Source organism: Rhyacophila brunnea, unplaced genomic scaffold, assembly GCF_057557595.1.
Source record: "Rhyacophila brunnea isolate RB1 unplaced genomic scaffold, BYU_Rbru_1.0 scaffold_18, whole genome shotgun sequence".
Lineage (NCBI taxonomy): Eukaryota > Metazoa > Arthropoda > Insecta > Trichoptera > Rhyacophilidae > Rhyacophila > Rhyacophila brunnea.
In genome coordinates, this window is record NW_028232837.1 from 18,555,776 (window position 1) to 18,570,255 (window position 14,480).

The 14,480-nt window shown below is 33.0% G+C and overlaps 1 protein-coding gene across 13 annotated transcripts in view; it reads left to right on the forward strand.

The window, feature by feature from the left end:
* The first annotated feature begins 4,628 nt into the window (after positions 1-4,628).
* LOC147073280 (protein lap4-like) overlaps positions 4,629-14,480 on the forward strand; it is a 326,794-nt gene continuing 316,942 nt past the window's right edge. For all 13 annotated transcript variants that reach the window (XM_085945377.1, XM_085945383.1, XM_085945386.1 and 10 more), the window contains exon 1: positions 4,629-4,947. In XM_085945377.1, the coding sequence (XP_085801503.1) occupies positions 4,786-4,947 (162 nt within the window). In that variant the 5' untranslated portion in view covers positions 4,629-4,785. The remainder of the gene's footprint in view (positions 4,948-14,480) is intronic.

Below are 14,480 nucleotides of genomic sequence, written 5' to 3' on the forward strand. Positions count from 1 at the left end.
TAATCCAATGAAGTTTGAAATTTTTCGCTGCCCTGTAGACCATGTACAAATATAATCTACAGAGTGTATACGGCGGAGCTACGGGATGCTGGTTTGACCTGGAACGAAGCAAGAAGACTGGCGAGCGACAGGGATTCTTGGAGGCGCCGCGTGGTGTCCATATGCTTCAGTTAAGGGGCGTATATGGCCAAAGAAGAAGAAGAACTAGACCCTCTAGAGAAGCCCATTACAAACTAAAATCATCCAATTTCGGTTTGGACTCGCCTTTCTGGTAAATTGACCCAAACCGTGACGGCATAAACGCAGCGATACCCAAGTTATATCTATAGGGAAACCACTCAAATCTTCAAGATTTTGATGCCATTAGATGTACAAAAGACGTACCTAGGTATTTTCTTTATAATTCAGCAAAACAAAAAAAATCTTCAACGTGTCATAAAATCGAATAAGCTGGGATTAATCATTAATTCAATTATATACGGTAGTGTCTGGGTTCATTATTTGACAAACTGTATAATTTTTCATCATACATTTCAAAATTCCTTTAGACTAAATAAAAAGAAACACATTTTGCTCAATATTCTACGTTTTAAAATCGAAATGAAAATTTCTGTAAAAATACACTACATCTACACAAACTATCAAGTTGATTCCCAATACAAACAACTAAGACGTGCGTCGACGCAGGGTCTTATTTGATTCCAATTGCATCCGATTAGAATCACCAGTTGGATATTTGTTTTATCTAATTGGTGATTCTAATCGGATGTAATTGGAATCAAATAAGACATGCGTCGACGCACGTCAACTACAATGCCGTGTGTCTGTAGCCTAAGGTACGGCAGATCTTGCATATTTCCACTTGGGAAAACATTGACATTATATATTATTGAAGCGCAGTGTGACTTGGCCCCTATCGATAGTATAAACTGCAAACAGTGTAATACCAATTAAGCCGAAATCCCGAAATTAAAAATACATACAGGTATCTCGGAATAAGCCTACGATTCATGATGAGTTTTGATCAGAGTGTTGGAGCGGAGACAGGAGCAGTAGCATGGAGCAGTGGAGCAATGGTGTTTTACTCGGAGCATCGAAAATTTGTAGTACTACACTGCTCCGGATGTTTATTTTTATTATTAAATTTTCGTCCTAAAATCCAATGAACAATGCACATCTGCAACACTGGAATTATTTGAAATACGGCAACACTGCCGAGTGATAAATAACGTCACTTTTTGACAAAAGAGGCAGATAATGTAAGACGATTTTGCTCTCGGCCATTTTGTTTAATAGAATTAATAACGAAAAGGACGAATAATAAACCTTATTTCAAAACCACTAATTTTTATCATTTCTATACATATAAGTACCTAATATATACTTATTGAAACTTTTTACTCGGAGCGGAGCAGAGCTGGAGTAAGTATTAGGTCCGGAGCGGAACTGGAGCGGAGCAACTCAAAAAGCGTCCGCACCATTCCTCAGGTTTCTTTGGTGAACATGAAAGAATGCATATTATATTGTTTTGACTGGCAAGTACCTAAGTTAATGTTACACAAAACGTATAGGCAGCATAGCCTGGAACAGGGTTTCCCTGACATGACCCACAGATTTCGAATCTGTGACCGTTAGTAGGGGCGGTGTATGAAAATAAGGAATCCGTGCTTGTGTGTGCGGCTCGCATATTGGGAATGCATTTTTATCAGGTTTTACGTTTAACGGCACATCAACAGCTTACCTTGCCGATAATCGAATTGTAATTTGAAGACGTCATTGCTATAACTGGAATGTCAATGGCCATATTATATAACCAACGTTTCGTAAATTATTAAAGATTTGTTTCAACTAAAATCTTACTTATTTATGTTTTAATCTTAGATTCCGTCAGTATTCTTACTAGAATCTTACTAAAAATGGGCGTGCCACTTACTAAAGCAGTGGGTAGTCAACCTTGTATCACGCGTTTTGTTTTATGCAGAGACGCGCGTGATCGCACGAACTCATCTTTCGCTAAATATTAAAATACCTATTACAACTAACAATATTTTATTTTAACATGATTACATGATTACATACTACAATTATTATTAATGTTTCCTTACTTTCAGACGAATATTAAATTAAATTAAGTAGGAACATGTGCATGCACTGGATATTCGTTATTTTCCAAATATTTTTTCATTGTAAGTACCTATGCACCTTTTTTCATTCTTGAAACTATTGGTGACGCCACTGCATGTAAAGATATTTTATGTGTAGGTATGTCACATGCCCATGACCATAATTATTTTTCTTATTACCAACCTAGTATGAGATAATAAATAATAATATTGATTTCGTCATAATTTCGTCTCATATATACCTATTAAATTTCTACAAATAGCTACCGAGGTAGGTAGTTAATTTTAAAAAGCTGGGTGCTGACAATATACCTTTTTTGTGACAGCTCCCATACATGTGATATAAGTATAAGTATATTATGTGATACCTACATAGAGCTCGCTGATCCCATTTGAACAGTGTTTTCCAGATTCAGTACTTGCCTCCAAGCCACAAGATTACAACCAACTATCCACAAAAACATTCCACCCCTTCTACCCCGCGATTCCATTTACAGGGGTCGAAATAGACTATTTTATGAACCGGAGCGCTTGATAACTTTTAGATAACGTAGGTAATATCAAAGTGAGAAAATCATTTCTACAAAATAATATACTCTCAACAATATTGTATTATTCTTTGTTCTCCCTTTGTTGTCACCAATAAGAAGTGCATGGTTTGGCTACCTCCACGGAACGTCACTTCACCAAAACAAAAAACAAAATTTATTAGCTGAAGGCAAAAATTTAATAGAAATTGAAATTGTCAAACAAAGGTTGTAAGAAAAACTACAAAATCTCATTATTGCTCGTTGTATGGGTTAATGACATCGTCAATATTGTCATTAACACGTCATGTTATTTTTACTATGCGTCTACAAGTTGAGCATTAAACTTTAAGAATAAGTAATATGTAACATAAATGAATTTATATATTTTAATTCACAAGCCGAAACGCAAATTTAAACTTTTCCTGGAGACTGAGCGACAGTCTCGAGGATTTCATTACCAGACCTGTGTACCTACTACGGTTCGCTCCGATCATTTCGAGAGCCTATTCCACAATCACTTGGAGCTGGAGGGCGGTTTGTATTATAACTTACTCTTACAGCTTATATTTTTTGGAATTCCTCAAGGTAGGTATTTAGGTACCTACATAAAAGTACAAATTTTGATAACTTGAATAAAAAATACTCAATATTAAAAAACAAGTAGGTAGGTATGTTTCCCTAGGTACCTATTACAAATTACATAGTGCTACAAAACAAAAAATTATTATATTATATCCAGCTAACCTTTTACAATTTTACCAGTGACCATGGATTCGCACGAATTATGGAATAGGAACCAAGGAACCCACTTGTTAATAGTAATTACAAAGTTAGTTAATAGGTAATAACAACAGACATTAATAAGACGTATACCTACCTGTAAACTTTCGCTATCGTAATTAAAACACAACACAATAAATTGAGCACTTGTTCCAAATAGGTTGGTAATTACCAGGACCGGTTTCGTCTATTTTAATGGGACTTTATCATCTTTCCTAGCTAGATTCCTACCTTTCAATCAATAATAATTTATTGTTGATTTTTTTAAGAACATCTTAATCGTCTCAACTATCATTAAATCTCTGCAGTTAAAGTATTAAATAGTATTAGTACAATGCAATTAGTAATTACATAGTCGTAAAGACATAAAACATTTTAGTGTTCCTTCGTTTACTATGTCATTCAGAATCCTTTCCAACGTGCAAAATAGACTCATGTAGAATGTAGGTACCTACCTACTACTCATTTTATTTATGCTCCAATTCTTTAAAAAAATGTTTTGTAAAGGTTAGCATAGATGGCACTTACTACCAATCTATCACTACCATTGGTAATTCTATGCATTGGTAGATGGCATTACTGACATTTTCAGCCATGAATGCCAATGTTGCCAATTTTATTAAAATAATTCAAACAAAAACAAATCAACAATGGATTTATTACAATTAAAATGAATTATCTTTTAGTAAGTAGAATAAATTGTCTAATGAGTAAAAACCAAAGAGATTGGAAGACTGGGGGGAGGAGTCCAATCTCTTTGGTAAAAACTGTTTTTTTTTTTAATAATTTGACCATACAATAATTCGGAAAAAAACATTTTCTTATTTCGAAAGAGATTCAGAGATGAATCAAAAGAAGCTTTTTTTCAACATATTGTTTAACCGTAACTTTGGTTAGTAGGTACATTATAGGTAGGATGTATCTGTCTAAAACTCTAAAGTTTTGTTAGGTTTAGATTTAGAATATAAATAACTGACTAGGTACCAAAAAATATAAAGTAAAATTTACTCCTTCAATATTAACGATGATTGCTTGTAAGTATAATTTAAAAATTAAGATTCTATAATAAATTAATAATTATTATTCTTGACCGTCAAACGCTTTTTGCAAAAGATTTATTTTTATAAAAGAAAAACACATTGTCTATGATTATGGAAAAATATTTAGTCGCCTGGTAACTCTGGTTTGTAAAATAGTAGTTTGTTAGTTTATGGTTAAAGTCGGGTGGTGATTGAGTGTCGTTCTGTGCGGTAGTTGGTGAAAAACTCGATTTAATGTGATGTTTTGATATAAAATGTGCGATATTCTAGTGAAATAATTATGTGCGGTGACAAAAATTTGTAGTGAACACGATGTTTCGTTGTATCCCCCTATTCAAAGGTTGCAATAGGCAGGTGGAGTATGTTGACAAGCGGCATTGCTCACTGCCGAATGTACCAGAAGACATCTTGAGATATTCACGCAGTCTTGAGGAGCTTCTTTTAGACGCTAACCACATAAGGGATTTACCAAAAGTAAGATTAAAATTATTCCGTTGCAGTGTTTTAGCCCCAGCCGTTCAGTCCAACGTACTACGAATGTAGGCGTATGCATGCTCGGATGTGTAAACGACAGCGACTGTTGCGCCTTTTGTTTTGTATTCCTCACGATTTATCCAAAGAAGAATACCTGAGATTCATTGGGAATTATGCACCAAACAGTGGCCATCCATTAATTTTCACATATTCATCGCATTTCCTACTAAACCGAGGTGTCAAAATATCAAGTAACACTGCTCAGTAGCCACGATTAAAATATCTTTTGTTTACAGTCTGATTACAAACTAATTGATTAACTTGATATTCATTGATTGATTACTTAATAATACAACAATTTGTAGGCCATATTTATAAAATACCTTCTAATGTTTGGACACACGTATGTATTATTAAAAGTATCTGCTTATGTACTCAGATCACCACACAGTTTCTACAATCTTTGGTGTGGATGTCATATTATTATTGTTTATTATAATATTATATAATATAAATCAAGTTCACTACGTCATATTATAATAAGCAGCCTTGAAAAGTTTAATAATTGTTATGAATGATCAATACAATCATTTTGAAATTCAATACTCACCCATTCATTCATTTTCTTGGTGTTTTGTTTTTGGGTCGTACCTATTGCTCTCTACTGAGCTAAGCCTATTTTTTGTGAAATTGAGTTACCAATTGATTTATTTTAAATACACAGATTTAAGACAAGACTTATTGACAAATTAGCTGAAATCAATCAATCGATTTGTTTTCGTATCAAATCACATTTTCAAAATTATAAGACAGCATGGCACAAAATGCTTGGATAATAATTGCAGTCTGTGATGTAAGGCAGTGGTCTCCAAATTGGGGTACGCAAGTGGATTCGTGGACGTACTGAGACCTGGGCCCACTAGGTATATCATTTGGCTGTGACACCAAACTGTAAACTTCGACGATAGTGCTAGTTATTGCTTATTACTTTGAATGTAATAATATGGTGAACTGTTTATGACAACAACCGAACCTTTGACCGTTTCATCCGGAGGACCAACTGTCTCGATGGGCAACACAGTGTCTCTTGCCGGGAGCCAGTCCCGAGTACCGAACATGGAAAGCCCTCAATAGACTGAGAACCATGGCAGGACGCATCCGAGACATTAGAGTAAAATAGGAGTTGTTCTAAGGTCCAATATATTATTCGGGCCGCGGCAAGAAACTGTGAATTTCGATCGTAGTGCTAGTTATTTATTATTAATTTAATTTAATAAAACGCAAATTTTTATACCTACTTAGTACTTTTTCCACTTTTATTGATTATATCTGGACCGGTTTCAATACTATAAAAATTGCGTTTCATTAAATTAAATTAAATTAATTATACAATGCATTTCCACCATGAATTGACAGTTAAGACAATAAAAGAAACTTTTTATTTCTTATTCTCAGAATGCACACTGTTTGTAGAAAGTGATGATAGTTCAATTTTGAAATAAAATGGTAAAAATTTGAATGTAATATGCAATCGAACATCTTTATTTATTGCGATCAGGTTACCGCATTGCATTCCAAGATAATCAATACAAATCACTACCATCGTAATTCGCAATAATTCAGTGCCACGGCCTAAAAAAACGTCGTTAAAAACATGTTTTATATAGACTGAAAAAAGCTTCCTAGCGTAGAAACTTCGATGGGGTTTGCTGAAAATGTAGAATTGAACACCTTTCGATGATTCTCAAGTGCAGTTAATTAATATCAGATACAACACGTGGATAATATAATATATTGTTATCTACCTATTAAGTAGTTGAATCAAAATTCTCTTTATAATTGGTGGATGGGACTGAAGACCATGTTGGTATGTATCACAATAAAATCTATTGTGCACATTTAAAAATTGATGCATTCCTTCCATTTTCCTACCTGTTTGAGGTATCATTTTCTGCGATGTGTCGGGTATTAAATTAAAAATAAGTGTCGAAATAAATTAAACTAGGAAACAGACCTTCGTCTCACAGTAGTAGAAAGCATCGAGCCAGAATTTTTGGTTATTATTACTAAACTTAATCAAATTTAATGCAGTCTCATTTTTCACATTAAATTATTGTATTAAGAAAAATAATTACAAGATAAAAAGAACTTTTTATATACGTTTTTAATTTTTTTGTTGAATCATAATATAAACTTGCTTGACTAGCTTAACGGCCCACATGCTCGTCGTAGGTCAAAATTGAGTTTTTATTGTATTTTCAAACCATGATCCTGGACACTCCTTAAACGTTGTAGATAATCTATTTATATAATTTTGAAGCCTTATTATCCTTTATAGTTATTTTAAACATGTGATGACTGCATAAAGTATTTTTGTTACATAAAATAGTATTCTTTTAAACCTCTCGCTCTAATGTTTTAGAATATAGTCATATTTCGGTACATAACTGTGCGGTGGTGTTAAGATTTTTTACATTTATTAATTTTTAAACGCATTTATAAAACCATCAGTATAATTTATGTCGACATTATTATAGTGAAATATGTACGATAAAAAATTATATTGATAATCTCTGTGATCCCAAATTTGACAAGAATTAGGCACTTTATTATTCAAAATTCGGCAAGATTAACACATTTGAAGATAATTCTAAAGATACTCATTATAAGCCATGTCTTTGACCATTCAAGTGTGATAAACATCCTACGAATAATGATTGCTTTATAATAATTATTGACCTAAGAATAAGGCAGTGTTTTTTTGAAATACGCCATTTCTTTTGTCATTCCCCAGTGGTTAAGCTACAACATACGGCCGTAGCCATAAATTGACAAACTATAATTGAAGTAGGGAGTAAAATGATATTGACGCGCGTGTTTGAAGATGTACCTAACGACGAGCATGCCCCCCTTAAACGATCAAAAAATGTTGTACTTGATTTCCATAGTAACGCACGTATATATTAATAATTTAGTTGCTAGGACCCCAGACCTTTAGCAACCAATAATGGTGTCGAAATAACTTTTCATACAGAACAGAATTAACTGAAAATGAATTCAATTCTACTTAAAGATGGCTAAAAGTAGTTAAAAAATGCATTGGCATCGTGTTCTGGTATATTCTAAAAGTTTCAAATGTCTAGCTAGTCGGGAAGTTAGTTAAAAATCGATTGCAAGATTTGTACCGGATAAACAACCACCGGACAAATAAGAATACGAGCTAATAAAAACGTTGTAAAAAAGAACATTCACTAAGTATTAGTTAATCCATAATAAGTGTAAACTGATATTTTTCATTACAAGAGTTTGAACTTTAATTTCTCCCTGTAAAGTAAACCAAGAAAAGAAACCACAATTGTTACACTAACCATCAAATACCTACGCTAAGTATTTTAATTGTTTGGATTGACCTATCGAAACGGGTGACAGAACTTATTAAAACTGTATGCTTATACGACCTAAGAAAAACGACCCGATTAAAATTAACGTTTCCATTTTTATATGCGTGACAGTATATTTTTCAAATTTAGAATTTACCTTACCTCATTTAATCTCGTAACGTTATCTCCCTTTTTCACTCTCTCATACATATCTACATCATATGTTTTCTCCCATACGTTACAGATAGATAAATCAAGACAACTATATAATAATGTACCTATTAGTAATAATTAGATTGTTTGTTTATTTTATTACGTCATGATGACATTAACTCATATTTCCTCGTCCCAATACCTTTCATTGTAGATGTATGCTCAATTAAATCGCAAATATACATACCTATTTAAAAGATTTACGTTTGTAAATAGGTAGGTACATTTATTATTATAATATCGTGGGTAAGCGCGGTTTATTCTGCATTATGGGTTAGCGATCAAAAAAGTTTGGAGACCACGTCGTGGGTCCTTGGTATAAAAATATACTGTTTAACTATACATATCTTGACAACTTAAGAAACAGCGAAAACTGAAACCATATAATAATTGAAGAGCTGATGAGTCAAGTGATTTGACTTCCTAGTTAAATCATTTGTATGCGATTATAAGTTCCACATAACTGTTTTTAACATTCTGTAAACGAGGTATTGTTCTCAAATGATCCATTAGTACTATAAAAAATCTCTGTTTATCAACGTTTTTGGTGTTTACAGAAGGACCGATCAGACCAAATGCTAATGGCTATACCTCAGCTGAGGCATGGTCTAAAAAGATCGTGACTAGGCGATGCGCGGATTGTGCAAATGACGCGAGCCGACGAAATATAATTTGTCATAAAAATCCAACATGCGTCCATTTAATGTTATGTTTATTGTTTATTACTAATAATAATAGTGTATTCATTGACATGTTTTCTTTTTCAAGTACTTGCGGAACGTTTTTTAGTCATCTTTACACGATTTAAGAATATATTCCTCCGACGCCATCACAAAACAAATTGACAAGCTCACAAGTCGACTCTCACTCTCCGAATGGCTACGGCGTGTTGCCAAGTCAAAATTTAAAATTTCAGTAGATTTTGACAAAAAATTCAGTAGATTTCATAAAATATCAGTAGATTTTGGAAAATGTGGTATATTAGATATGATTTAAGACTAATAAGAATAAAAATAACTAATAATATTAATTTATTGTAAACAATGATGATATTAATGGGTAAGATGGCGTCCTTGGGTAGAGTTACAATCCTTTCTTCGTCAATTTAGAAGTGTAACACAAAAATATATACACATAATGTAAATCATTTCTAGTTTATTATTAAAATAATCATCAGTAAATTTACAATTATGGAGAAACACAAATATCAGTAGATTTATTGAATTTCGAAAAATTCAGTAAGTATATTGGCAAAAAATATCATTAGATCTACTGAAATTTCAGTAGACATAACACTGGGCTACGCGGCCGAAATTACGTCCCACATAGTGTTGAAAATTATTTGCCGTTTCACTTATGTTAATATAACTTTTCATACAAAGTACATAATATTATTTAAATCATAAATACTTAAGTATCAAGTATGTATGCGGTAGGGGTAGTGTGAAGACTGCTTCTTACTATTTTTTTTAAACTTTTAAATGTAAAATGTTAAATGTAATCCTCAGTGCCTAAATTAAGTAACCATCAGATTATCTACTGTATGACCTTTCCTGTGTTTATTAGTATCGTATTCAAACAATAATAAGATTACATTACAATATTAATCACCACGTTCGATCCTAGAGGATCATATTACGGGCCCACCCCTGGAGGTTTCTCTTTTCACGAGAAATGTATGTTGGCCACTTGCTCAACCTATTGGGTTCAAACACTCATTTTAAAATAACACGTGAATTGGCCAGACCCGGGACCCACAACATTATAAGGCGACACTCGGCCATCGTGGACGTACTAATATTTACTCGCATACATATATAATTTAATTACCTGATACAGTACTTTTATGACAAGTGAATTACTATTATAGCAGCGACGATTTTATTTAATACAGATGATGCAATCGACTCAAGACGACATTAAAATGGGCCTCGAAACACTTCAAACCAGTCATACAATAATTAAATTACATCTACCACAATTAATTTTACTTAAATGCTATTTTAATTTGATCAGTCGGTGCGTCGGAACTCACTGAACGCACCACTGTACACAGTACGTACACAATTAATACATCATCAGATATTGTTGATTCATTGCTCGATCCGGGTTTTAGCCTTTTGTTTGTTTACTGTATTTGGGGTACTACTTAATCTCTTATGACAATGTATATTTCCAATAGGTATTTACTTCCTTTTCTGTGGCCTCACGGTGGAGTATCTGGCGGAGCATTCGTCTCTGAGGCTGATAGCGGGATTGAGTGTCGCACCTGTCAAAAAAATGATACGTCATGTTGTTTTTCATTCTGGGTTTGACCCAGAGTGGGTTGGGTGAACGGCTAGCAACCATTTTTCGTGAAACGTCTGTTAATGTGTAACCTCAAGTCTGCTTGGGTTCATAATATTTTCCGATTATGAGTGAGAATGGTACATTTCCTCTCTTAGTATATAATATTATTTATCTCCTATTACCTCTCGCTATGACGCAGGCACCTTATGAATAATTTTGAAGTAGGTAGTTATACTAATTAGGAATTTCACCTGTGGCCTGTAGAGCGAGGGAAAACGTTTAAAATGTAATTCTCTCGTAACAAGAATGATCACGTTAAAATTGGAAACCGTACCATTCATTGATTGCCGAATTAATTGTTTCGAGTAGATTTCCTTACTATTTACTTCAAGAAAATTTTCGGACATATTTCTCTAGTTTCCTTTGTACACGAATTGGAACTTGGAATAAGTAAATCGGTACTAATTTCCTCATGGACATATTCTGTCATGCTACAGTGTCAGGAATAAATCGTTTATCAACAGTGATTTCATGCATTGCTTACTTATTTACGGGTGTGTTTAGGGGCTGAGGATTAAAAGTATCCAAGTCCATTTGTTAACCAAGTTGTTAACTGTTTACTTGTTTGTATGTGCCACTTCTCCTCATGTAATCCTCAGGTAAATTTAAATATGTTTCAATAATTTGTAGAAGTTTTCTATGAATCTATTTTGTACCTGCTATTTAAACTGTGGAATTGAATATAATTTACATTATCATTTTTAAATAGATAGGTATCAGTGGCGTGCAGTCCATAGATGCTGTAGATGTACAGCATCCTCAGAAATAATTACATTATTTAGGTAGACATTAATTATTGTGTATTTGTGTGGGAAATTTTTACTTATTCTAAAGTTTCTACAATCATAATTACATTAATATTTTAGAACATAATATCGAATCTAGCACTCTACTATAATACTACAGACACAAAATTATTGACCGTCAACCAATATTCAATTAGTTACAAACGCAAAATAGATAATAGGTATATATTGTAATAAATAGTGACAACACCCCTACAACTAAAAGTCACCGCACGCCACTGGTAGGTATTGTTTTTAACGTTTTTCTAAAATGAAAAAAGTGGAATAAACTCACAATGAAGCGTCTTTACTTATATTGAAACGCCTAATCTAATTTAAAAATTCACTAGACTTATCTTACTAGGACAATTCTCTAAATAAGAATATAATATAATGGTTATCATTCTCCCTATATAAATAGGTAGAGTGACATGTTATCAATTATTTTATTTATACTTACCTATTAACAAACATGAAATTCTCGTTGTCTCATCGCCGAGCAGAGTGCGCTGTCATTTTTCCATATTTGTCTAGACTTAGAGAACAAAAAAATAATAAATGATTAGGTAGTGAAATTCACTAAAACACGTTCGTCTCATACCTCCATTTTCTGACTTGCCGCGTTCTTCAAGCGCTCCCTCTATCAGTCTATCTTGTCTGGGTGCCTCGCAATGCAAGGCTGATGTAAAAATATTAATTTGTAAGTGTCTTTATCCTGTGCAAAAAAATCCAAAAACTCCATCTAAAATTGACTGAAACCATAGGAAAGTATTAGCCGTTCATTCGGTATTCTGCTGTAGACTTCTGTACACAAAGAATGACCTTTAACATAACACATCAAAAGAATGGATCTTGCAAAAAAGTTCGTCGACCTAGCAAATGGAATGATTCACTACTGATGAGTGATAGATTTAATTTTAAATTTACTGACAATAGTCTTATTTAGATAAGTTTATTTACATATAACTTCAATTAGATATTAATGTACTTAATTCATATTATTATTCTACAGATTATATGTACATACCTAGAGCGGAATGCAGAAACATTTGTCATAACTAAAATTTCCTTAGCAGAAAACACTATGCAGAAACATTGTCCTTAGTTAAGATCATTTCTATTGAAAATAATACCATATTTAAAAATTCTTTTTCCTATAGTTTAGGTAAATTATTTTATAATTGTTAAACGATGACAAAAATATGACAACTGCATTGTAGAAATGCAATAACTATAAATACATATTAATATTTCATTATAATACTCTTATGTTTCCGTTATATGTCATTATACGTGATTCCACAGGCACCGCAAGATATTTTTTTAACATAGTAACACTAGAGTCAAATGTCATTCTATCATCTGGCTTCTTGTGTTTCTGCGGGCTGGCGTATAAAAGTAAAATAATATTCTGCAAGTACATGCCAAACGAATTAACACTATCAATATCCATATTGAGATACATTGTTAAATGAATTTGAGTGTATGGACCGTTTTTAGACATGCGAATTTATTTTGACAGCAGCTGTCAGTGGTAAATGGTAATACAGAAGGGGGCGTGTTCATAACAAAAGTAGTATATGGTTAAGGATTCCTTAACTCTATATTCAGGATTGTCTATAGTTAAGTCATGCTTTTCGGCGACTTATCCTTAGGATCGAAATCTTAGATTGTGCATGCCGTTCTTACTAAGTAAGTAACCGTAAATAAATAATTGTATTTCAACCATTTTCTGTCTAAACGTTTTTATTAGCTCGTATTCTTGTTTGTCCGGTGGTTGTTTGTCCAGTACAAATCTTGCAATCGGTTTTTAACTAACTTCCCAACTAGCTAGACATTTGAAACTTTTAGAATATAATTTTATCAGAACACGATGCCAATGCATTCTTTTAATACTTGTAGCCATCTTTAAGTTGAATTGAATTCATTTTCAGTTAATTCTGTTTTGTATGAAAAGTTATTTCGGATGAAATTCGTAATCCAATCCACTATTATTGGTTGCTAAGGGGGCGGTCCCAGCAACTAAATTATTAATATATCTATACGTGCGTTACTATGGAAATCAAAATGACATTTCATTGTTTGTTGCAAAATAGCAAAAAAAAATGGTTTGTTGACAATTGCCTTATTTGTCCTAAATTATTAATACATAGAATTCTCAAGTTTATATAATTCAACAGAAAATTTAAAAACGTGGTATATAAAAAGTTCTTTTTATCTTGTAATTATTTTTAAATACACCGGAAACTATGTCAGACAGTTAATTATGCGTAAATGGCGTCATCTTGCATCATAGGCAGTGCACTTATTATCTTATGACGATTTTAGCGCGTCATAAATTGGCAAAAAATTCTGCAGTACCTTCTAACAATGTAATATTGTATTTGAACAACACCGCACCTCCGAGATATCGGTAGGTATGTTGGTGTGCAGTCGAATAAACTGTAAAAAATAATAATCCATGAGTCAAACACGGCGTTATGATTCACGAAACTGTATGAGGTTTAAGTGACTTTTTGAAGGTGAGTTGTCGTTGCTTAAGAGCGTACTTCAGTGAAACGGCAAATAATTTTCAACAGTAGGTGCGACGAAATTTTTCACTAGTCGCCAATCGGAGACCGAAAGTCGAAGTGTCTGCACGTCGATTTGTTTTGTCATGGAGTCGGATGAAAATATTCTTAAATCGTGTAAAGACGACTAAAAAACTTTACGTATGTACTTAAAAAACAATGTCAATGAATATACTATTATTATTAGTAATATAACAATAAACATAACATAAAATGGACGCATGTTGGATTTTTAT